General features: G+C 40.6%; 1 protein-coding gene and 1 long non-coding RNA gene across 3 annotated transcripts; one reads left to right on the top strand and one right to left on the bottom strand.

Moving 5' to 3' along the window:
* Positions 1 to 246: 246 nt before the first annotated feature.
* LOC140705568 (uncharacterized) lies at positions 247 to 17456 on the bottom strand. Of its 2 annotated transcripts, none has more exons than XR_012084947.2 (2): positions 15991 to 17456; positions 247 to 12236 (listed from the first exon to the last, which is right to left on the bottom strand). It is a non-coding gene; the product is annotated as an uncharacterized LOC140705568 (long non-coding RNA). The 2 variants fall into 2 exon arrangements; XR_012084948.2 differs by lacking the exon at positions 15991 to 17456 and adding an exon at positions 14053 to 14388.
* Positions 15344 to 24063, top strand: NTPCR (nucleoside-triphosphatase, cancer-related). Its single transcript, XM_020786804.3, has 5 exons — positions 15344 to 15578; positions 18452 to 18614; positions 19524 to 19620; positions 21804 to 22013; positions 23692 to 24063. Exons 1-5 carry the CDS (start codon positions 15545 to 15547, stop codon positions 23758 to 23760), a joined length of 573 nt encoding a protein of 190 aa, XP_020642463.3. The 5' UTR covers positions 15344 to 15544; the 3' UTR covers positions 23761 to 24063.
* The last annotated feature ends 1496 nt before the right edge of the window (positions 24064 to 25559 follow it).

Raw genomic sequence — 25559 nt, 5'->3', positions numbered from 1 at the left:
AAAGAAAAAAAAAGCCCCAGCTGATGATGTCATCAGTCACACACTGCAGAAATTCCATGAACAGGATTTCAGCCAATTAATTTTGAAAAGTAAAACATGGAGTACAGTATCTACTTAATGCAACATGGTTCATAAATACTGTTCAAAGATAATTTTCTCTCAAATAGCAGATCTTTAATAATTCAAAGAAACATTTTATTGAGTTGTCAAAAAAGTTAGTATCTTAAAGAAGTTTGTGTGCATGTGTGGGTATGAGATAGCGATAAAGAGGGAAGAATGGAAGAGACGGGGGGGGGGCGACAATGACCATCTTTTGAACAATTCATTGCCAAAAAAATAGCTTGTGTATGGAACAAAGTACCAGTCCACAAAAATCTATTGAAAGTACTTAAAGCACTAGAGTTGTGCATCATTCAGATTCAGAGAGGTTCATGATGAGAGGCAAGTAACACAATTTTGCTCAGATACTTATACCTGTTCAGAGTATTTGCCTTCACATCTGAAAAATGAGTTTCTGAGATTGCAAGAAGGGCCCAGGTAATGATGCAGTGATTTTTCACTCCAGCAGTTCTTTCTTTTTCCATGGATATTGAAATGCACTGACAATGGCTATATCTATTATTCCACATGATGCACAGTTAGAGAAAGTTCTCATCGAAAATCACTCTAAATTCCTCAGAACTTGCAAGAAGCATTTTGTGTCCACTCTAAAGAAAAAAGCAAAAAAGGCAGTATAATTGGAGGACTCACATTCAAAACAAATCCATTTAATATTGAATGTGCTGCCTTGAAATGCTGGAAGAACTGTGAGGAGCTAGAAGGGAGGGAAAAATGCTTTATGCTAATAACAGCATTATGCAATTATTAAACCCATTTGTCAAATCAAAAATAGAAACTGACACACTGTTTTTCTAATGTACACTGCCTGAGGGGAACTAGTTGAATTGTAGTACAGTATTTGGTGGGCTCAAAAGAACATTGACAAACTATCAACCCAGTAGCTGTTTCTGATATTTAGAGCTGAGGCAATGACAACGAAGGGGAAAGGAGGCTCCACATCCTTAACTGGGAGAGACAGGAGGAAACCACCAAAGGCAACTCCGTCAACATGGTACATCTGTGTGTCTTCAGACTGGCAGCCTACTGAAATGTGGGGTCATCACAAGTATTTTGCTGCCTGAGACAGACTGGCAAGTGGCACTCCCTATACGCTCTACCATCTGCATCTCAGTCATAGCCGGACAGGCTATGTTGACATTCAATTCCTGGTGTTCCCACTAAATGTTCTATTAACCTGGCATGTATACAACCCATCGCGTAAGTGAACACATTTTCTGCATGGAGGAAGAGGTGTGTGTAGTGGGGGGAGAGTATAGTCTTTCCCTTCCCCTGGCCTGGCACTCCCCTCCTCTCTCCTGGCTGTTAGCGGGATAGACTGGCAGTGTGTGTCTCCCCCTCCATACCCCATCTGCAGATGGAGATTTCCAATCTAAGAAGGCAAATGGCTCACAGGGCTGCTCTTATTGCTCAGCCTGGGACAAATCCAGACCTCTTCTTGACTAAATCGGCACAGCAAGTGCTTGTAGCGCTATGGGGCGGTATATAAGTCCAATAAATAAATAAATAAATAAATAAGTGCCTCCCTTCCACCCACGCAAGCCAATGCATGGTGCAAAAGTGAAACAGGAATGTAAGAAAATAAGGATTTTTAAAGGGCATACAATACATACAGGCACTTAGGGTGGCAGCAGCTGATATACCGCTCCTTCAGGAGTTGATGACATTATAGGGTCATACTGGCTCAGACAGACACACATGAGAATCTCCTCTCACCTCTTTCTTTTCCAGCAGAGCGTGGTCAGGTGCAATTGTGTTGTCAAGCATGTCACAGGTTCTGCGTTTAGCGACTCTGCTATGCAGCTAGGAAATCTAATAATAAGATGCCTTCAAGAAAATTTTGGATGAAATAATTTGTATTTGATCTTGGAAAGAAACACCATTTAGCAAATGTTATTAAACAGAGAATATGAAACTTAATTCACTGACTGTAACCAGACCATAAAACAGTACTAACACCAACAATTACATACACTAGTAACCACCTCTGTTTGATGAGAAGGGTGAGAGCCTATCAGGACATTTCAATCCCATTAAAGTCATAAAACAGCCATGAAAGTAGTTCTGTGACATAAAGATTTACAGCTGTAAATGTACATAACCTGTTAGGGAGGATGAACATGTTCATATTCCACCTTCTTAAAAAAATAAATCTTTAGCCTTAGCCAGATCTGTAACATGTCTTGAGTGTCAGAAATGTATGCTATACAGTAGTATAACTCTGAAAATCTATTTAAAACATTAGGGCTGTCTAACATTAGACCTTCATTAGTTACATTTTTAAGATAATCAGCATAATACAAAATGGGATGGTGTAAAAACAACAAGATTGGAAAACCACCTGTGTAGCCTTATGTTACAATTCTGGTAAGCAGTCGACACCATTACATTTCATTTTATTGGCAGGAAAAACTGTGTTCTTTTCTACTGAGTTGTCATATGAGCTATTACTTATGATCTAATAGTAAAAGAATAAAAGACAGGCCTAGTCTTAGAGTAACCCTTCTATATAAATAAGGTGTCCATATCCTAACAGAGAGATGTGGCTTGCCTTTGGAATAGCATTTGATTGCAAGGAGATTTGACTATATGTTAACATATTGGCCGCCAGAGCACGGCCACAAACTGTGGGGAAATGGAGCAGTTACTTCCTGAAGGCAAAGATACCTTCTGCATGATTTGCCAAATCAGAGAAATGTACATTGCAGTTAACCTTCAATCTTTTAATTTCTCAACATTTCTGCGTGAGCTATACAGACAGGAATATTCTTCTGTGTTGCAGCAGAGGCACCATTTTAGAGAAGCATAATTAAAACAGAGTCTATTTAATTAATTAGTATGCTTGCCAGTAGTTAAATTGCTCAGTGTTGTTCTTTCAAAATGACATCTTAATAATGATATCCACTGAGCCATTGACTATTATTAGGCTTATAGCTTGCCACTATGTTACACCAGATGTTAACCCCCGTCACATGTTTCCACAGAATATGGCCATTGTTTAACCATATTGTTACAAGAGATCTTTCTGAGTAAAATTGGACCAGTTAAATATAAATGAGATGTTATTTTTCCAGCACAGTTAATTATAATGTCATATTGTAGTACGATAAAGTGATTTACATACAAAGAACATAGTCTAATCTGTCCTCAACATCTTGTTGATTTATATTGTTGTCTGAAAGAATGGTGTCATAAATTCACCAATGGGATGAAAACATCTGCTGATGTGTTTCCTCTTAGAAGAAAAACTTAAACTATCTTCAGGTCATTTTTCTTATAGTTTATGAAAGACAAAATTATTTGACTAGACTCTTCAATACTGGATCCCAATGGCAATTGGAAACAATTCGGTGGATGCTTTCTTGAATCCTATTCAACTGAACTGAAGCTGTGCAGGGCAAATATAGCACAGGACATGCATACCTAACAGTTTTGTCTTATTAAGACTGGAGTGAATGACACAAGAGCTTAGATCTCAGAGTTTCTCCCCTTTCTGTGTGCATTCATGGCTATATTCTGTTGTTTCCTATCCAGGTGGGCCAAATGAAAAGAGGGAAAGTGATATAAAGAAAGGAAATTCATCCATTTGCAAAGATTTTCCATTTAAACTAGAACCTTGAGTTCCTGAGATTCCTGCTGAGCCTTCACTCAGTGACAATTTCCCTTACATCAAACATGTCACTTTTGTGAGCAAAGCTCTGGTTAAACTGATGGTTGTTGTGGATTTTTTGGGGGTCTTTGGCCTTGTTCTGAAGGTTGTTCTTCCTGACGTTTCGCCAGTCTCTGTGGCTGGTATCTTCAGAGGACCGGAGTAGGAACTCTCTCCATGATCTGTTGCTGTTTGTTGGTTAGTTGAGTATTTATAGCTGTGGGAACAGCTTTTATCCTCTTCAGGAGATAGGGCGATGATGATGATCAGCAAACAGTGTTTTTGTTGTGGATGTATTGTTGTGATAAAGGGGAGAGCTTATCTGTCACTGTGATTGATGGGTGTCTTTACCTGGTCTTTTTTGTGCAAAGATCCCTGGTCCTTGTGGCTGGGTAGAGTTTGTTGACCATTTGCAGGCTGTATTTTTCAGTGCTGGGAGCCAGGCCTTGTTCAGTTTAGACTTTCCTCTTTTTTGTTTAAGCTCTGCTGGTGTTTATGGATTTCAATGGCTTCCCTGTGAAGTCTAACATAATAATTGCTGGTGCTGTCCAGTACTTCAATATTTTGAAATAGAATTTCATGTCCAGCTTGTTTTAGGGCATGTTCAGCTACTGCCGATTTTTTCAGTTCTTTTAGTCTGCAGTGTCTCTCATGTTCTTTGATTCTGTTGTGGATGCTGCGTTTGGTGGTTCCAATATATACCTGTCCACAACTACAAGGTATCCAGTATGCTCCTGCAGTGGTGAGGGGTCCTTTTTGTCATTTGCTGACCGTAACATTTGTTGTATTTTTGTGATGGGTCTGAATACTGTTTGTAAGTTGTGTTTTTTCTAAAGTTTCCCCATGTGGTCCGTGACCTCTTTGATGTATGGCAGAAATACTTTATTTGTGGGTGGCTGTTTTTCCTCTTCCATTTGGTGTTGAAAAAATCTTCCTTCTCAGTACTTAATCCAAAAGAATCAAACAGACATAAAAACTGTATCTCTTATTGAAAGTGGTGAAAAAGCAACAACAGCAAAACTTCAAGACAACAACAGTTACAGAACAGTCAAAAGGCATGTGGAGCAAAATAACCAATTAGAACATTGAGGCAGGAACAATTCCAGAAAAATTCCACAAGAAAATAAGAAAACTAGCTAACTTATGCTAATACTTACATCCTGGCATTGCTTCAGCACAACCTCAGAGTTTTATATGGAGTGCAGGTCATGCAACAAAGCAGCAGATAAGCATAGCATTCTCCTAAGAGATAACTAGGTTAAACCAACTTCTCTTTCCATTTTTATACTCAAAGTCCAATTTCCAGACTGTTCCAGAAGATCTGCCAATCAGGCATCAAGTTTGCCTGAACTTTCATGAAGAAGACAGTAACTTCTTCCCCCTTCCCTTCACTTAGCTGAAACCATTCTGCTAATTAACTTGGTACCAAGGAGTGACCTCAGTCAAGCTTTGATGTTTCCTTTCTCACAGAGATCAGTCATTGTTGTTTGCTGCCTTCCGATTATCAGTGGGGCATTTCCCTCCCTTCTCTGTTAGCTCATCCTGGGCACAAAGTACAAAGCCTGATTTTCAAGAAGAGAAACCATGAACCCTCATTTTCCCAATCTCTTGACAACACATTTTTTTAAAAAAAATCCAGCAGGCTAAGACTGGATAACATGAGATGAGATTAGGAGAAAAATAAATCAGGAATTTGTTTTGCAAACTGCATATAGTTACCCCAGATAAAAATATCTATCTACACTCTATTTAAAACTTCTCCAAGCTGGATCTCTCCCAGATGGGAGTTATAGTTCAAACCATGTGCAAAGTACCAGTTTGGAGAAGGATCCCCCAGTCTGCTGAGATAGAAAAGTCAATAGAAAAGGTTTAAAAGCTTAATATTTGGTAAGCTTAGTATCTCTCCTTGTGTGAACTCATTAACCATTAACTGCTTTTTCTACTAACTTTCATTTCTCTCCTATTTTGACATTCTGCCCACATGTGTCTATCTCATGTATATTCAGATATCATCATGTATACTTGTTACGTGTAAAGGAAAACATAGTAACCATGACCTACACACACAGTGTACGTTACTGCTCCCAAGATGAAGAAGGTGAAAAGGTTCTAAAGGAGAGCTCAACTATCCAATTGGGTGCTCCTCCTTCACGAGTCAGGAAGACACCACTTTTCCATGATCCAGATTCATGTAGATGGCTGTTTCTGCTGGATATTGGGGTTCTCCTCCTTCAGACTCATTAGCAGACACAGGTCTGCTCAAAATGAGCCTCTCCCAGCGGCCGTTTCCAGGATACAGAACCCCAGTCCCAAAGTGAGAGTAGTTTGGTTTTCTTTTTGTTCTACTTCTGCTAGATCGCAAATAACTTTTCATTCAAGTGGGTCTTTGGCATGTAAGCTATTCGGTTGCTAAAGATGTAACTGGCTGAGTATTGACTATGTCTTTTATTGTCACGTTTTAAGAGGTGTTATGTCTCAATCAAGTTTTTTATCTGTACCTTCTTACTGTAAGAGCAGAATGGCAGAAGAGCAGGGTATAAATTCTATCAGTAGAATTACATTGAGCATTGAGCAATGGCAAGAATTACATTGAGCAATGGAAAGACGATACATTTGGGGTGAGTTTTCCAGTAGGTGTCTAGTGACAGGCTCCCACAGTCAGTGCATCCCAGTGAAGCTGTGTGTACTTCTTTTTTTTTTAAACATCCAAAAGAATGCAAGATGTCATGTATTCAATTTAGAAAGAAGGGCTATATATGGTGTGTTCTTGCTAAGCTATAAACTCCAGATATTAAAGCAGAACACAAGAGTAAAAATGACAGAAAGTAATAAATTACAAAGAAATTTAAAAAAATACTCTGGTTACATCCATTCCTGCTGTTTCACAAACGGCCTGCATTGTGTCAAAGACTTGGTGTGTGGCTGCTCTGGACACCAGAGTCTCTGTAACAACAGCCCTCAGTTAAGATTTAGAAACATCCATGTTCACTAGGCATGATGCTTAAATATCACTCTGACCCTGAAGGAATTACATGCTGAACTTGAGAGAGTAGTTTGAAAATTGGTATTTTCTTTGTATGCTTCTTTGATTGATACAGTCTTTATTGTAGCCAACTGCCAGGGGCAACCTATTAGCAGCGAGTTCGTTATCAGTGACAGCCCTGCTGAACTGTTCATTCTGATACACATGCACAGGCGTGCACACCCACACCCAGACCCACCAGTCATGATAGAGAGTGGTTAAAAATTGCCCCTGAAGGGTCACTACTTGAAGCCAGTATGTAGCTTGTCAGAAGTGTAATTTAAAGACACCCTCCCTGGCAGGCAGGTTTCTTGAACAATCCTGATAATTATCTTACATTTATCAACCACTTTCATCCACAAGAATTCCTTGACAAATTGATTTCCACTGTATTCTTCTTTCTCTAACTATAGTCAAATCCTTAGGCAGCTAGTTTATTCAGTACAGGTAATACCACCAAATAGATCTTGCTCCACTGTGCAAGGCAGTATTGTCACCCAAGGGATACAATTGCTGTTGTTGGAAACAATATACAGTGTGTACTCACAGGAGTGGGTTTTCCTAGCATTTCTCTTTCAAAATTAAAGAAAGCAGTCCATAGGACAAATACTTAGACATTGTAATGCCACATCTTCCTCACTGGTACATTTGACAAAAGCTACAAAGAAGTTACAGCTGCTTTGTATGTCCAAAGTTTTACTTGCACGATAGTTCACAACATGCTCCTTATGTCAAGTCTTTTTAGGGTTTGAAATCTGAGGTGGATGCATGCCATATGACTATCTGTTAAGCTCCAGTCTAAATATCAGTATGTACTGCTCTGCTCATGTGAAGCAGGATGGATATATCTCTTCAAAAAAAATTTTTTAATATTTTTTTCCCTTTTGAAAAGCAATTGCACTATATATTAACAATGTAAAAGTCGGTTCGATATCTCAGTGTGTTATGCATCTGGCTGCAGAGCCAGAGGTTGGGAATTCAATTCCCCACTGGACATCTCAAAACAGTCAGCCTGTGCGAGCTTGGGCAAGCTGCACAGTCCCAAGGCACCCCAAGAAGAGAATGGTAAACCACATCTGAGTACTTTCTATGTAGAAAACCCTGGAAAGAGTTGTCATAAGTCAGAATTGACTCGATGGCACACAATTATATATATATAATACTGAAGGATGATACCCAATTAAAATCACTACCATTTTAGATCATCCTTGAGGCAAAAGTCAAGTCTGAGAAACAGATGGTGCTTAATTTGCAAAAAGGGAAGTATAAAGCTGACTCCATCACAGGTGCTGACTAAATTATAAGCACTTAGTAAATTATAAGGCTGCCAGGATAGAAGCCACAGCCATCGTTATGAGGGCCTCCTCAGAGCTTATAGAACCCAGAACAGTTAGTGCTCTCTGCTGCCATGATTGCCAGAGGCCATCTTGGATAAAGATGTCACCACAACATGGCCACACATGTGCATTGGGATACACATTTCACAAGTCAACAAACAAAAATGTAGAGCTCTCTCCATCATCAGGATGTCTTTGGGGAAATTCCCACAATATGTCAGGCCTCCCATTTTTGCAACCACCAACCTCCTTAATGAGATGGCTGACCCTGTGACATTAATGCCTCTCTGAGGCATACCCATCCCCTAACAGTTCTGGCATGGCAGACCCCAAGTTAGCTGCTGCATCAGAAATGATTTGTGGTATTTATCCCTACACACACATCTCTGGTGGGCATAGAATTATCCACTTTGTCCCACTGTTACCAAGTTGTTTATCCCTCGTTTCCCATGAAGTTTCAGATCTTCCTCTATGCTGTAATGCCACACAGACCCTCGCTACAGTATAGTTCTTGCTTCTAATGCAACCTTAAGAGCATCCTGTCCTGACTCTCCATGCTGGATGGCCTATTTTGTATACCACTGTGCACACCATCACAACAGCTGAGGTCCTCAACACCTAGCTCTCACTGTGGTAATGATACCAGAAGCATATCTTCAGCATCTCATAGACACATTTCACAATTGTATGGGCACCGCTTTGCCTCCAATCGTGGCACGATTGGCATTTCTCAGCCAAGGGAAGAGCAGATAGGGTGGGGGTGATCAGTATGTAGCACCATGCCAGCTGGTTCTGCACTGCTGCAAATGGTTGCCCTGTAGCATGTGCACTATCTCTACAGACTTTCTCCTGTAGCTATCGTATTGAGTGTGCAGGGGAGGGGGAGCAATGGTTTTCCCCTCCCTCATGTGTTTCTCCTTCCCCAGCTACTGTGGAGGGGCGGGCAGTGTGCTTCTGTGTGGTTTCTAGTCTCTGTGTATGCATTGCCCTTGGCAAGATGTCTGTCATGCAAGAACTGTGCTTTCTTACATATTCCCTTTCACTCATTTCATCGCTCCACTCCTTGTTGTCTTGGCCCTTCCCAGTCAATTTCATAGGGTAGACTGTGCATATACTATATCTTTCAGCTTGCAATGTTCGAACAAGAGATCCTGGAAGCATATGTAAAAGGAAAATGAATGCACTGGGGGTGGGGGGAGGTGCTTTAAGAAAGAAGAAATGCATGGGGTGTTAATGTTTAATTACTCTTCTTAAAAAATCCCTCACAATGCTTTTAGAAAACATAAAAAATTCAGATTGCCATCTGGAACCATTCACATATTTTACATAAATCTTACGGTTTGACATAGCAGGATGTGTGAAAAAAATATTTGACACTCATTATGATATGCTTGTTTGTCCTTCCATAATATATTTATAACATCTGATATAACTGTAGCAGAAAGGTGCACACATTCTCAAAACATTTTATATAATTCAGGAGGAAACTTCTTTGAAATGTTTTGAAAGGATAACCAGAACACAGGTGCAGATTCCTGCAAATCAAACTAAAGAATCATTTATTTTTTATGACATATATACTACTTAGGAAAAGCTATGCATATTATATAAGAAGTAAAGAGATCTCTGATGGACAGAACAAAATAGTATTATTTTACAGTGGCAAGTACAATGATCATGCTGTCATAATGACTTGTATAAATGACTGAAAATGCGTGTCTATATATGTCTATCCAGATTTAAATCCAATTCAGCTTACTGCCAAGTAAGTGTATACAGCATTTAAGCTTTATAGTGCAATCCAATCCAATCCATGTCTAATCAGTTAAGTCTCACTGTGTTCGTTGGGGCTAACTCGCAGATAACTCTGCACAGATTTGCAGCCATGCTTAGTTCAATCCTCCACACATTTTCTCAGAGGTAAGTACCATTGTGTTCAGTGGTGTAGAATCCTGGAAAATATAATTAGCAGGCTTTATTTAAAAAAAAATACACATTTTAGCTTTAAATTCTGTATTTCCCAGGGGTTTTCAATCTAGAAATACAGAAGCAGGTTGTATGTAAGTTATCACTGAAATCAAAATAGGTAGCTAGACAGACCAAAGAACAAATGGCAAAAAGTGTTTTCGCTGTGATTTCTGCCTGCATTTCATTGTTCCTCAGGAGGCCTATATAAATCCAGTGATTCTGCATTGTTAGAATTAATTACTAACCATTACTGAGGGCTGGAGCTGCATACCAAAGGCACACTTTTTAATGACATTGTTTAGGGCTGACACGTCAGTACTCTCCCATTTCTTACAGAAAAAAACCTGAGATGGAGATGAACATCTGTGTTGTCACGTGAGCAAGCCCTTATGATGTGACAGAGGCAGGACAGAGAAAGTTTTGGAGAGTGTACAACTCTCTTCTGGGCAGCTGACTGTGGAAGCAGACTTGAAATAGTAAATGGGCCCAGAATCTAGGCAAAACTCAGCTAGCCCAGTATTTTCGCAACCTAGACACAGATGTGGCAAAAAGCCATGCTGTTTCTCAGTGGCCAGCCAAACAGCAAGCTATGCCCAGCAGTTTCAATGGTTGCCACCATTCTCACTAAGCTTACAATCTGGGCTATCTGCAATGAGTCAGAAATTCAAAATCCTATTATTGACATGCACCGACCTAAGTAAACTGCAGCAGCAAATTGTCACTAGTTATTAAGGCAGTGCATGCACCGCTCATTATGTGCCAAGTCATACAGGAAAAAAATACTGTATATACAAGCCCCAACTTCTTGAACAGCAGCAATTCAGACAATGCTGTTTGACTTGCACCAACATACTTAAGTAACAGGGTTCTGCCCATAGAGTATTTTTCTAGGCTCACACTGCTGCTGGGCACTGAGGAAAGTTCAGGGCCAGGTGACAGAGAGTTGTCCTCAAAATGTGCCAGAGCTTATGCAGCAAGGCTCAGATGTTGCACTGCTGGTGCGCCATTCCTTGCCTTGCTCCCTGTGACATAATAGGATAAAGTGCATGCGGCCATTGCACTCTCCACCATCTCTTCCCCTTGCTCCTGGCTTGTTGGTGTGCCCATGTTGCAAAAGCATCACATGCATCAGAATGCCTTCATCCTGGCCAGTAAATCCTGTTGCCATCTGGATACACTAACATGTTGTTATAAAAATCTCACCTTCAGATTTGTTTTCCTGCCTAGAGAAGCAGAAAAACAAAGTAATTCCCTGAGACTCCAGCAGTAAATATGAGACTGGACAACTCTATTTCTTTTGACAGTATTACTGTATTATATATTTTGTGTGTGTACACCTGTGCATCTAGGCAGCCAGCCGGCTAGCTAGCTAACTAAAATAAGTGTTCTTCACACATACAGCTTTTTGCAATTTAATTTCAAATATACGAAAGCTGTGACCTTCCTCCAAATCTTGTCCTGCCCTTTCCACTCCTGAAAGCTGAAATGATGCCCTCAAGCACAGAATTAGAGCCTCAAACTGTGCATTGCTTTACAAACTATTCTTTCAGTGTGAACTATTAAATCCAAACAAGGGCAGAGGTTACAGAGTAATAGTGTCCTCAATTCTCTCCTTCCAATTCCTAGCCTACAAAAGAGCAATTGGCTAAATGACCTCTTTTCTCAGTCACTGATTTGGAAACTTGCTAATTGATTTCCCTCAATCAACCCAAAGCTCTAGAAATTCATCCAGTTTTCATATGATGCTTGCAGCAAACACAAACTTTCTTTTGCTCGCTAACTTGTTGGGGGGAACTAACTTTAATTTCGTTTGAAAATTACAGTATCCTCCACTGCAGAAGAAACTGGATAAACTACAGCCATCCTGGTAATACACCTCTACCCTTACAGACTGTGTTGAATGCCTGAAAGTATACGATGGATGGGTGTCTTTTGTGTGCAGTGATCTGATGACTGATATTGATGTGTAGGAATAATAGTTCTTTGTCTGTGGAGTCCAGTTTTTTTGCAGGTTGTGTGGATTCTTTCCCGTAGGAGGGCATGTTCCAGGCGGTCATAGATGCGGCTAGCCTGTAGGGAAATGAAGGTCCTTTTTGTCCTAAGGAAGGCTGGTATGGTTTTTCCAGATCCGGACATCATCATTCTGCCAGCAGACAAAGGAAACACCACAGTAATCATACAAACAGAAGAATGCAAGGAAAAAATCAAGGAACTTCCAGTCCCATTTCAGGGGGTCCCCTGAAACGGGACCCAACCAACAAAACAAATATGCTGATCAGGAGTTCCTCCCTGCACCCCAATGTCTTTCAATGAATCTGCAAGACAGAAGCTCTCCCACCAAGACTATACAGACTCCCCCAAATCCACAAAGACTCAATCCCACTCAGGCCCATTGTAAGTGCCATCGACTCCCCAACATATGAATTAGCAAAATACCTAGCCACCTTCTACAGACCCACATTGGACAAACCTCATCCTACATCAAAGACTCAGGACATTTCATAAGCAAGATCAGCACCCTAAAACTCAGTCCCGGGGACAGGTTTATCAGCTTTGACATGGTATCCCTATTCACCAAGGTACCAATAAGGACACTCTGATACTCATCCAGCAGATCTTTCCAGAAGACATCAAGGCCCTTTTCCAACACTGCCTAATTACCAGTATTTTCAGTGGGATAGTGGATGACACGTTTGCAATTTGGAGCCACGGTGAAGAAAAACTGGAAGAATTTCTAAACCATCTCAACAGCACCCACCCAAATATACAACTCACCATGGAAAAAGAAATAGGGGGCCAACTCTCTTTCTTAGATGTCATGGTCATACGCAAAATTGACCTCCTATTGGGACACAAGGTCTACAGAAAACCCACCTACACAGACTGGTACCTACACAAAAACTCCAACCACCACCCACAGCAAAAAGAGGCATTATTAAAACACTGGTAGACCGTGCAAATCAGAATTGTGAAGATCAATTTCTCAGCACCCAACTCAATCATCTGAATTGGGCCTTATAGGTAAATGGCTACTCCAAAAATGAAATCACAAGAGCCATCAAACCAAGAAAACAACACCAAACTGAAGAAGAAAAACAGCTACCCACAAATAAAAGTATTTCTGCCATACATCAAAGGGGTCACAGACTACTTTTGAAAAAACACCACCTACAAACAATATTCAAGCCCAACACAAAAATACAACAAATGTTATGGTCAGCAAAGGACAAAAGGGACCCCCTTACCACTGCAGGAGTATACCAGATACCTTGCAGTTGTGGACAGGTACATATTGGGACCACAAAATGCAGTATCTACACCAGAATCAAAGAACATGAGAGACACTGCAGACTAAAAGAACAAAAAAAAAATCGGCAGTAGCTGAACATGCCCTAAAACAAGCTGGACATGAAATTCTATTTCAAAATACTGAAGTACTGGACAACACCAGCAATCATTATGTTAGACTGTACAGGGAAGCCATTGAAATCCACAAACACCAGCAGAGCTTCAATAAAAAAGAAGAAAGTTTAAAACTCAACAAGGCCTGGCTCCCAGCACTGAAAAATACAGTCTGCAAGGACCGGTGAATCACTGCACACAAAAGACCAGCTAACGACACCCATCAACCACAGTGACAAATAATCTCTCCCTCTTATCACAACAATACACCCACAATAACAACAAAAAACACAGTGATCACCACAATCACCCATCTCCTGAGAAGTACAAAACTGATCCCACAGCTATTAATACAGAGTTCAGATTCATGTCCTCTGAAGATGCCGGCCACAGAGACTGGCAAAACGTTAGGAAGAGCAACCTTCAGAACACAGCCAAAGAGCCTTGAAAACCCACAACAACCATATGTAAGCATGTTCTGCTGACTATATTTGCATGTTCATTGCATAAGTCTGACTTCTGGGGGGGGGGTTGAGGATGTGGGAGGCAAGGTTTACCTCTGTTTCGATGCTGCCACCATCATTTCAATCCTACATGATTTAGGTCTTTTTTTCTTTGACCTGGTAAAGTGCTCCCATTCCCCCACTATCTAGTGGATTAGGCCTTTTAGGTCTTGCTACAGTACTGTACTTATTTTGTCCAGTTCTTGCTTCAAGGCAGATAGGTTTTTGAAACACTCTAAAATCTGTTTCTCCCAGTAATGAAAATACACCCAGTGAAAAGTCCATAGAAGCAGTGGTGTGCCAGATGCTGAGCTCAAAGGATCAACACTTTGGTAACTTCTGAGTAGCAGGCACTAGACTTGTCAACCCCTAACCCAACCCCTTCTCAATCTAACTCAGTGGTTCTTAACGTGGGCGAGAATGCCCCCCAGGGGGCGATTTCATTTTTCAGAGGGGCAGTAGAATGAAAAGGGGCGGTGTGGGGGCGCTGGAGCAGAAGGGGGGCGGTAGGGGGGCGCTGGAGCAAGCCAAACCTGTCAAGATGGCTACAGCCTTTTTACAGTGTGCATGAATATATATTTTCCTCCAATCTTAATTTAGTTTCAGAGTTTTTGACTTGAAAGTTTTAGTTCCTGCATTGCAGTTTGTTTTTATACCCTTTTTTATATTTCTTTTTGCGTCTTAAAATTCGCTTGCAACTAAATCATTAAATGTTACTTTTTGGGGGCATTTCATTTTCTTGGAATTGAATTTTGTTTTCAGGGGTCATTGGATTTAAGTGTCATAAATAAATAAATAAAAAAATAAAAAAATAAAAAAATAAATAGAAAGATATCATCACCGTGGGGAGGGGGGCAATGATAACTTCCTCAATGGCTCAAGGGGGCGTTTCTCTCAAAAAGGTTAAGAACCACTGATCTAACTGATATCCTCCCCATTATATGGGAAAGATATACTAGAACAGTATACTAGAACAGTATACTGTATTCTTATTAGCTAGCTCTGATCTGAAGGTGGTTTGGTTTTGATCGGGTAACAAAGAGCCATTGATTTTACCAACGACCTGATCCTCATTTATGATGGATCCCGCTCCCTACACTGTTGAACTCTCCTTGTGACTGTTGAGCAGCTGCGCTTCCAAACTGACCACTGGCCAAGAGGAGAATGTGGCGATCCTGCCTCTCACATAACCTGTGCAAATGCACTGCAGATTTGCTCAAGCTCGCTATTTGCAAAAGAGCCTACGTGCTCCTAAGGCTCCTGTGGTGGGGAGGGCAGCCTCAGCACTGGAAAGCGAGCGCCCGTGGGAAGGTGTGTGTGTGTGTGGGGGGGGGAACGGGCCACTGCCAGGGCACAGCTCGCGGGGAAACTCCCAAAACAGCAACGTTTCCAAAGCACTGCTTTCCGGAAACGCAGGCCAGCTTTCCCAGGTCCTCCTCACTTGCTCTTCGGAGCGAGGAGGACTTTAAAGCGAGGGAAGGGAGGACGAGAGGGCTTCCCCCCCCCCCCTCTCCCCGGCCCCGCTCGCCGAATTCGGCGTGGCAAGATGGCCAAGCACGTTTTCCTCACGGGACCCCCAGGTAACTTGCCGGCCAGGGCAGAAGGGAGTAGCCGGCGGGAGGGCGGACGCCGCCACCCCGGCCCTCAGCGCCCCACCGCCGGAAGAGGGTAGGAGAAGGCGGCTGAGGCAGAGCGTAGCGAAACCGAGGCCTCCTCGGAGCGAAGCGCCGCGCCGTCCTCCCTCTCTCTCGCCCGCCTAGAAGTGCGGGCCGCGCTTGGAGCGGGCGAGGAAGTCGGCCTTCGTCGGAGGAGCCTCGCGGGGGCCCGCTGCCCTCCGAACCGCAGCGCTAGGGAGCCTCCCGACCTCGTTCTCCCTGCAGTTCCATTCCCCCCCCACACACGCGCCAGGCTCGTAGTAGTTTATTTTTTTTCTCGTCTCAAGTCCTGCAGCCAATATTTCGAGCTCGTTAGTGCTGCTTGTGACCCACTAACCTTTTCAGACCCGAGCGCTTGCTTGGAGTAAACCAACTTAGGGCTGGAATCTATTCGAGTACTGTGTAGGCTTGAGCTAGAATCTAAAGCTGCTGCCCTCGCGTGTGAAATTATTGTGACGATCATTACTGTTGCTATTAGTGCAAGTTAATTTATTTTTTCTCTTATGGCTTGGATCTGGTTTTGGATTGTTTGCAGAATTAGCTTCTGCATCAGTTAAATGCGAGCATCCACTGTTCCCTTACCACTTACTTTCTGTGACTTCCATTTTTTAAAAAAATGGTTTAGCATGTCAAATTTTAAATTACGTACAATTATGAGACAATTATCGTTGTCCAATGTTATTGGAATAAATTGGATTTCCCAAAGTTTAAATTATGAACTTGAGGAAACAGTCATTTATCAGTGCATGTTAATATAATTATACAAGATGACACGAGTAGAGCTTTGGTGGGGGGCTGGAGGTTATATTAATAAGCAAAACCCTTTATTGTGTTGCTTTCTCTGTGATGCGGAAATAAAGACAATGGACCTCATTTATCAGTTTGGGGAGAGTTCTTGATAGAGAAGTCCACAAAAAACCTAAGCAGCTCTTGCATTTTCTAAACTGCTGATCTGATGGAACAAGATTTTTGTGAATACTTAAACCTGGCAATGAATGTCTGTCTCATACCTGATATTGTATATTTTTTAGCAGTAGTTAGTGGATCTGGCTTTGCCTTGGTTAAAATCTCACAAGTCCCACCCTCGCTCCAGCACCCCCTCTCACTTCTCTGTGCACCCCCTTCTTTCTTTTGCCCTGCTCGCTCTCTATTCCTCTTTTTGCTCATTCAGTTTATATGAGAAGCTGATTCAGCTTATCAACTTCTATAACTCCTCAACAAGTCTGTTTCCCTGTTAATGAATAGTACTTGGAAACTCTTCCCTGTCTATAAAATTACAGTATAAATGAAATTTCATGAACTTTTAAAAATTATTTTAAAAAAGCAATATGTACTTTGTAGGCAAGCCTTCAAATTTGGTGAAAAGTCATCTAATAGTTTAAGAATAAGTACTGTAACTAGGTTGCTCTCGACCCCCTGTATATTGCATGTCAGGCCATCCATCACCTCCAAACTTGTTGAAAATCTGTCCAGCTGTTGTGTGAGAAAATAATTGGTGTACCCTCAAAGGCCCCCAAAGTCACTGTCTGGTACACCCTGTAACTGTTTTTGGGTTTTTAAAAAAAGACCGATCATGTCAAATCTACCTGTACCTCCAAAACTTGGTGAAAATCTAACCATTTTGATATAGTACAGTAACAGATGGACAAACACACAAATAGATACTTACCTTTATTTATATAGATTTGTTTATGTTATTTATATCTTGCTGTTCTCCCACAGCTACAGTTTAAGTTAGCTCACCAGAAAATTAAATTGTATCAGAGGCTATAATATCAGCACAAGTAGACATTTATATTGATTTTTTTTAAAAAAGCACAAGTTAAAAAAGAAACACAGCCCCACTCTGTTGAAAGCTTTTTCCTCGACAGTTACTCAGTTTCTGAAAGTTTTCTATAATAATAATAATAATAATAATAATAATAATAATAATAATAATAATAATAATAAAAGATTTTTGCCTTCCAGCAGAAGGACAGTGTTACTTGTACATGTGGTCCAAAGGAGAAACATTTCTCCTGTTTAAAGTTTTAGTCTTCCCCATCTACTAAAGCAGGTGGATGTGGTGGTGTCAGGAAGCAGTTTTTCACTCTGAGGAAGCTCCAAGTTATACTCCCATTATGGTGAGCAGGAATATTTGTCAGAGCTGTTGTGAGATATTTTTTGGCCCTGATAGGAGGGTGTGGAGGCAGTAAGGCTTTTAGTATAGTAGCCCCTAGTGCAGTGATGGTGGACCTATGGCACACAGAGACCTTTCTGTGGACACACGAGCCATAAGTCACTAGATCACTACCCCCAGCGGCCAAACCTGAGGAGGAGGCTGCAGCTGCGGTGCTAGTGCCCCAACAGGCAGCAGGGCAGGATCCGGAGCAGCTGGCACTGGCAGTTGTGAGCTGGCTGAGCTATAGGGAGTGGCAGGGTTGGATACAACAGGAGGCGGATCCAGAGTGGGGTCTGGAGGCGGATCCAGAGTGGGGTCTGGAAGCAGCTCCATGCCCGGGATTCCCCCTTCTGCTGCCACCTCCGCTTCTACTGCCACCACTTCCGCTTCAGCCACCGTTTGCCACCCACTGGGTTATCTCCCCCTCCCCCCCCCCCCAGTTTGGGCATTCGGACTCAGAAAGGTTTACCATCACTGCCCTAGTGTAATGAATTCTTTGGTTTCATAACATTTGGTGCAAGTTGCCACTGGATTGACACTTTAGGTGTCACTTCCATTCCAATAGCAATGCAGTTTTGTTCTGTTACACTTCTGTCCTTTGTTCTGTAACACAAAAGGCCTTTTGTTGTTGTTGTAGGAATTGGCAAAACAACATTGATCCAGAAAACCACTGAAGTTTTAAAGTCATCCGGTATCCCTATTGATGGGTTTTACACTGAGGAAGTGAGAGAACGTGGACGGAGAATAGGGTTTGATGTTGTCACTCTTGGTGGAAGAAGAGGAATCTTGTCTAGAGTTGGGTACTGATATTTAAAATATTATGTTCCTGCACCTAATTTATAAGGCCTTTTATGTTGTTGTTCTTTTGGCTTATTTACTGCCCAATAGTGCTAGAGTACTCTTGATAGTTTACAGCATAATTATGTAAACAATACTTTGCTGGGTGCTCATTTTGCCAACCTCAGAAGGATGGAACACTGAGTCAAACTTGAGCTGCTCACCTGAACCTGTTGGATTGAACTCAGGTCACGAGCAGAGGCTTGACTGTAGTATTGCAGTTTAACCACTGCACCACAGGACTGTATGCATGGCCCTTTGAAGCTATTGGGCTCAATATTTAAAAAGTATCTGGAGCAGGCTGGCCAGATGCAAGAGAGAGAGAGAGAGAGAGAGAGAGAGAGAGAGAGAGAGAGAGCAAATTTTAGTACTTCTGTAAAATATGGGATTTTGGCATATATAGCATTTAAAGATACAGAGCCCTCTTCTCCTTGTATCTGGCCATCCTAAGCTAGAGTAAGATAAACTGCTGAAATAATAAATAAAATTGTAAAGCCACCATCTGGTAACCATTAATATACATGTGGTGTCATATTAATATGGAATGGTGAGAGAGTGACCTGTAACTGAGCATTAGCACTAGCTTGCATCCTGTAGCGTATTGCTCTGGGTACACAACATTCCATCTTTGCTATTATTCTATATGGTATTATTGTATGTATAGCCCAGTCAAGATTGGAGTGTTGGTAGTCCTCTGGAGTTCTTAAAAAGAGTAGGGTGGGCATTACTGTGGGTCATACCAAGTCAGCTGAAGAATTTAGACATGCCTTATATAGTCTTAACAGGATTACCTGTTAAAGAACAGTATTCTGGAATGTTCTGTTTCTACTGTTTTCAATATTTAATATATTTTATTCTTTGTTTTTATCTAGTTCTGGTCCTTCAGCAGGAAGGCACGAATACCGTGTTGGCCAATATGTAGTAGACCTGGTATCATTTGAACAGTTGGCTCTTCCCTTGCTGAGAAATGTGAGTGACGTTCTGGAATATGGCTTTTGGGGAAGAGAATGCGATAGTAAGTTCTTAGTGTAATAAAAATGCACAGGTCCTAACTAGCACAGAACTGTGAAGTTATGCCACTGGATGTGGCACTGGAAATAATAAATGTATAGTGCTACCTCGACTTACGAACTTAATCCGTTTTGGAACGGTGTTCGTATGTCGAAAAGTTCATAAGTCAAGGCAAACTTTTCCATAGGAATGCATTGAAAGCCATTTAATCCGTACCTGCTCTTTTTCCGTTCGTATGTCGAGCCGCTGTTCATAGGTAGAGGCATTAGTTCCCATAGGAACTAATGCAAAGCCAGTTAATCCGTACTCTACCACTAGGGGGAGAATTTTTTAAATTTTCTTCTTCTTTTGACCTAAGATGAACTTAGGTCAAAAAGGGCAGGAAAGGGTTTTTTTCGTTTGTAAGTCGAGGCTCCGTTCGCAAGTTGAAGCAACTTTTTGCGAATGGAGCTGTTTGTAACTCGAATTGTTCGCAAGTGGAGACGTTCATAAGTCGAGGTACCACTGTAAATGAATTGGAAATCTTTTTATCCCTCCATTTCAGGTTCTGAAGCTCCCTTTTTGCTCTGGGGAAGCCTTTGGAAGTCTTAGGTTTGGGGAGTGGGAGGCTTTAATAATTGAAAATCACAGCCAGATTGTCACCACCGTGGGGATAGGATGCTTTTAATTAGTGTAAATTAAACATTTCCTATGCCTCACCCAAGTTGCACTGAGCGCAAAGTTAACCACAAGATTTTACCTAATGGCTAATCCTTAAAAAGCTCACATTGCTATGGAGAACCTAAAATGGAGGAATAGTATAGTTTATTTATTTATTTATTTAATTAATTTATACCTCGCCTATCTGGTCGGTGAGGACCACTCTAGGCGGCTAACAACGATAAAATACAGTAACAATATAAAAAAGCAATTCTAATTAGTAAAAACACTACAATACATTACATAGAGTGCAAAACAGAAACAGTAAAGAGGGAAGAAGGAGGTCAAGAGGAATATGATGGAAAGGCCTGCCCAAACATCCATGTCTTCAATTGTTTATTAAAGATACCCAGCGAGGGAGACCCGCGAATCTCAGTTGTATGCATAAAGGATTGTATTACTGTTTTCAGATAGTAGTACCATTTAGGTATGAAGTAAATGTATTTTCCAGCGGACTCTCCTGTATGATCACTAAAGGAATGGTATAGTACCATGGGTTATTTAAAAAAGCCTCATATAATGATGATATCTGTATTTTCAGTAATATCTGCTTTTTTCTGGGGAGCTTATCTCTGCACAAAGAATGTGATATGAATAGGTCTCAGATTTTTCTAAGGCATTTTCTTTAGTTTTCCTTTGCTCATAAAAAAGCAGCATAACAGCAGTGTAATAAATAGCATTTACAGTGAGATGTCAGGTTAGTGGGCATTTGTCAATAATTATTTCTATAGGTACAGAACCAGAATCGATAATAAAATAATTATTTTGTCTAGTGAAAAAAATCAGAACATAGAGGGCATTGTAAGCTTTTTACAGTAAGGCATTTAATGTATTTTATTGGATGACATAAAAATTACTGACAGCAAAAACACAAAAACATAAAGGGATGGGAAAGTATTGGGAAATACTGTAATAAGCTGGGAAAGAAATAGGTGTCAGAATTTGCAGCATAGTTGCTAGAATGTTGCTAATAATTTTATAGGGATTTAATTTTAGGCTACAATCTTGTACATATTTAGCTGGGACATAATTGTTACATAAAATTTTTGTTTACATTTAGTGAAGCATTACATTGGATGTGGCAGATAATTTACCTGCAGGAAAAACAAGCCAGAATAATTTGTTTCAGGTGGATGTGCATAATTGGATTTGTCTCTAATAAAATCTGCAAATATATTTTACAGCACAATACTTTGTATGTGTTCTGAACAGTAGATTCTGCTGAATTCAGTGGGGTTGACTGATGCAAGTGGGGGTAGGATAACAGCAATATGTGCTCACCTAATCTGTAGTACTTTGGATACCTGATCTTTTGTCTAACTTATTTTTTTCAAATAAACTATTCTTTAGAAAGTGAACTATAGAATAGTGATGAGATTTATCTATAAATCTGCTGAACTTCCATAGTGACGTCTTTGATCTGATACATGTTTTCCTCATAGGCTGATCCTGGGAGTAGTGCAGTGAAAAAGGTCTGTGTAATTGATGAGATTGGTAAAATGGAGCTCTTCAGCCAGAGTTTCATTCAAGTTGTCTCTCAGATTCTGAGTGGATCAGGAGTTGTGATGCTTGGAACCATCCCTGTGCCTAAAGGAAAGCCCTTGGGGCTTGTGGAAGAGATAAGAAATCGAAAGGAGGTGAAAGTCTTCAATGTAAGTTGTTGAAAGACCAATTGGAGAAGTTTTTGTCTTTAGTATGGCACGAAGCCTAACATGGCTTTAGAGACTACCTGTTATCATTATTTGAGGTACTTTTTTTTGATGAAGTTGTATTCCCTCTGAAGGAACAGCAACATAGGTTGAAAATGCTTTTTGATACATTTTTATGAGGAAGTTTTGGGTACACAGTGGCTGAAATACTGTTGCTTAGCATAGGTAGCACTAGAGTATACACATTGGATCAGTGGTGATCGGGTGAGTCAACGCCTCCATGTATATTCCATTGGTGCAAAAAGGCCTACTCTAGTTGTGACTCAATTTAGTGTAGTACATCACAAGTAGAATAGATCCATTTGAGTTAGTTGAATTTACTGAGAACTTGGCATCATCAAATCCCCACTGATGCAGTGGGTGTATTCTAATGCCACTTGCTATGCTATGCAACAGGATTTTAGCCATTAAATGTATCACTTTTTCCTACTAGTTTTTAATACCTTAGAACTGCAGACTTGTTACCAGAGCTCCTTGGAGCAGGCCCCAGATTGCAGCAATCCAAGCTTCTCGATTCCCGGAACGCTTTCAACTCTGCTTCCCATGACATTGCTTTCTTGGTGCTTCTGTTCTTTTGTTTGCCCATCAGCTCTATCTCACATTTGTTTGCTTCTGGCCTCCAGTAACAGCATCTGAAGTTCACTTTATAGTGAGTCTCATGAAACCAGAAGTGCTAGACGCAAAAATCGATACAGGCAAATGCACAAGATGGTTTTGATTCACTTGTGTCAATTTATTTTGATGAAAGCTTGAAAGAGTATAGATCTATAGCCCTGCTTCTTTTTTCCAATCCAATTCCCTTTTCTCAACCAGACACTTCAGATACCATCTTCAGAGTATTTCTGAAAGTTGAACTTTCCCTGGCCTTCTTGCCCTATCCCTCAGTTGTCTAATTTATCCCATTCTAGTTTAGTTCATGCATTTTTGGAATAAGGCAGTCACTCCCTTCAATATATCTCATTGTCTACAGATTGTTTCAGCCCTTGAGGAATGTTATCATTTCAGAACCTAGACTCACTGTTTATAATTTTTTTCATAAAATTATAATGTGATAATGTCATCCACACATACTGCATCTGACTGCATATTTTCAGGTTTACAATAGCCTGTTTAACCTCTTGGCCTTTGATCAGTAAAAGATGAATTGAATAATTTGGCGATGGATTTCATGGGTCCAGAAGAAATGTTCTCTTAATATGGAATTGTAGTGAAAGAATACTTATACATTTAAATGGAAGCCATTGATTAAAATCTTACTGCTGTTCATGAAAGGTTTGTGTAAGTTGTTACAGGTATTAATTCATGAAGAGTCATGGTGTGACTTGGTCATGTGTTGCTCATGTGCCCAGTTGCACAACCAAGACATACCCTGGCACTTTGTCAGTTGACTGTTACAAGTTGTGTAGACCTTGTGCAAATAGCAATAGGATCAGCTGGATATTCAGCTGTTCTCAGATTTGTCTTTTACCATCTGAGTAGGAACCGTCCAGTCTTTGCCTTTCCAGGTAGGTGTCTGTGCATTCTAAACCTTACATACCAGCCACTATTTCAGTAAGTGGTAGCCCTCACTAATTCAGTTTTTGGATGTGCTGATAACTGTTCTTCTGTTTCCTAATTCTAGATTACAAAGGAGAATAGAGACAGCATTTTGCAAGATGTTGTGACAGCTGTGCAGAATTGCCTGAAATGAAATGTTTGTGTTTTATTTACCATCTCATGTGCTTTTTGTCTTTACTTACTGAATATTCAAAAGTGAGCTGTGCTGTTTCACATTTGTGCCAGTCGTGGCTTTTCAGATTAGATTTAGTCTGTATATAGTCACAACTGAAATATTCACCAATAACAGTCTTTGAACCCTAAAGTCAAGTTATTAAATTATTACCTGTATTGTGTCCAGACTTTGAACTGAATATTGTCTAAATATGAGTCGGGGAGGTGTTGGTGAACAAATTCTGTACTGTATTGCATCAAAATAAATGGAACTGATGTGGCACTTAGTCACTTATAGCTTTGCATTGCAGAAGAGGAAGCTTCCTTTGTGCTAAGAATTACAGTACTGTTTTTCACAGATGTAGACTCTGGTGAGTTGTGCAATAGTTGTACGCTTGAATTGCACAGAAAAAGCTCTTCACATCTATCCATGCGATATTTCACGGCGTGTGGTTAAGTCAGCTTGGCTTATCTCTCAAGGAATTTAGACTTGAAAAAGATAATCTGAAGCTTGGAAACAAGGGACCATGGATGTCTTTTTAGTTGGTATTTAAAAGAAACAGCTGAGGTTTTTTTTTTCAGATCTTGGAAAAAAAGTAACTTTTTTGGATGTAATTCCCAGAAGCCCCCAACCAGTTAGCTACTGGTCATTCTATAAGTTGTCATCCAAAACAGTGACCTTTCCAAACCCTGCTGTGTTTGCTAGTGTAATAAAAAGGTAAAAGTTCCCCTTGACATTTTTAGTCCAGTTGTGTCCGACTCTAGGGGGCGGTGCTCATCCCGATTTCAAGCCGTAGAGCTAGCGCTTGTCCGAAGACAGTTTCTCTTGTCATGTGGCCAGCGTGACTAGAGAACGCCGTTTTACCTTCCCTCCAAGGTGGTACCTATTTATCTACTCACATTTGCATGCTTTTGAACTGCTAGGTTGGCGAGGATAGTGTGATAGCTGCCAAATTTTCCGATACCAATTTTTTGGCTTGTGTTTTTTAATTTCAAGATTTTTGCAAATTTTCTTGACATACATTTCCATTAAACCAGTTTAAAATATATTTTCCTTTATAGGTTGTAAATTGTTTTTCTAACCCTGGGGTTCAGCAATCTGTGTGTCCACTAAAGCTTAAAAAATCTATTTTGTTTCTATTGGCATGATAATAGGTAATAAAGAAACTATAAATTACTGTGACACAACTTGTGTCCCTTAAGACTTGTGGATGGGGTTTGGGGAAAGTGTGTACTATTTAATCAGTTTTGTATTTCATGAAAGCTAAATTCCCAGCCAGGTGCACATTTGTTTTATACATTTTAAGGGTACTCAGTATTTTAGGGAGGATAGAGTGACGGACTAGAACTCCAGAGACCTTGGTTCACATCTCTGCTTGGCCACAGAAACACATGGGAGTGGGGAGGTAACACTGGTAATACCGGTCTTTTATTATCTTGCTTACCTTGAAAACCCTAATAGGGTCCCTATAAGTCTCAACACACACACTCTCTCTCTGGCTCTAGCAAAGTTTGTAAAGGTATGTAAGCGCCCTTTTCTTTCTCTCCTCTCCTACAGTAGTGTGTCAGAAGTATAACAAATTTTGAATTTAAAGCAGCCGTTTATTTGAACATTGGCTTTTAACTAAAGTCCATTGGGAACGTTTAACTATATGTGTAGAATATATAACATTACATAGGACTACAGGAGTAGTTGTGGGGGGGCTGTGGCACATTCTGTGGAACTAACTGTTAATGGCACCACAGCACACATTGGTTTCTATGTGACTGGAGCTAGTC

This window comes from Pogona vitticeps, chromosome 1, assembly GCF_051106095.1.
Source record: "Pogona vitticeps strain Pit_001003342236 chromosome 1, PviZW2.1, whole genome shotgun sequence".
NCBI lineage: Eukaryota > Metazoa > Chordata > Lepidosauria > Squamata > Agamidae > Pogona > Pogona vitticeps.
Note: the sequence above shows the minus strand (reverse complement) of the source record. Positions and strands in the feature narration are given on the sequence as shown.

Excerpts from the sequence above, each read along its gene's own strand:
- NTPCR (XM_020786804.3), top strand. The coding sequence starts at position 15,545 with ATGGCCAAGCACGTTTTCCTCACGGGACCCCCAG. Across the intron at positions 15,579-18,451 it reads TTTCCTCACGGGACCCCCAG|GAATTGGCAAAACAACATTG; the intron begins GTAACTTGCCGG and ends TTGTTGTTGTAG. Across the intron at positions 22,014-23,691 it reads AGGAGGTGAAAGTCTTCAAT|ATTACAAAGGAGAATAGAGA; the intron begins GTAAGTTGTTGA and ends TCCTAATTCTAG.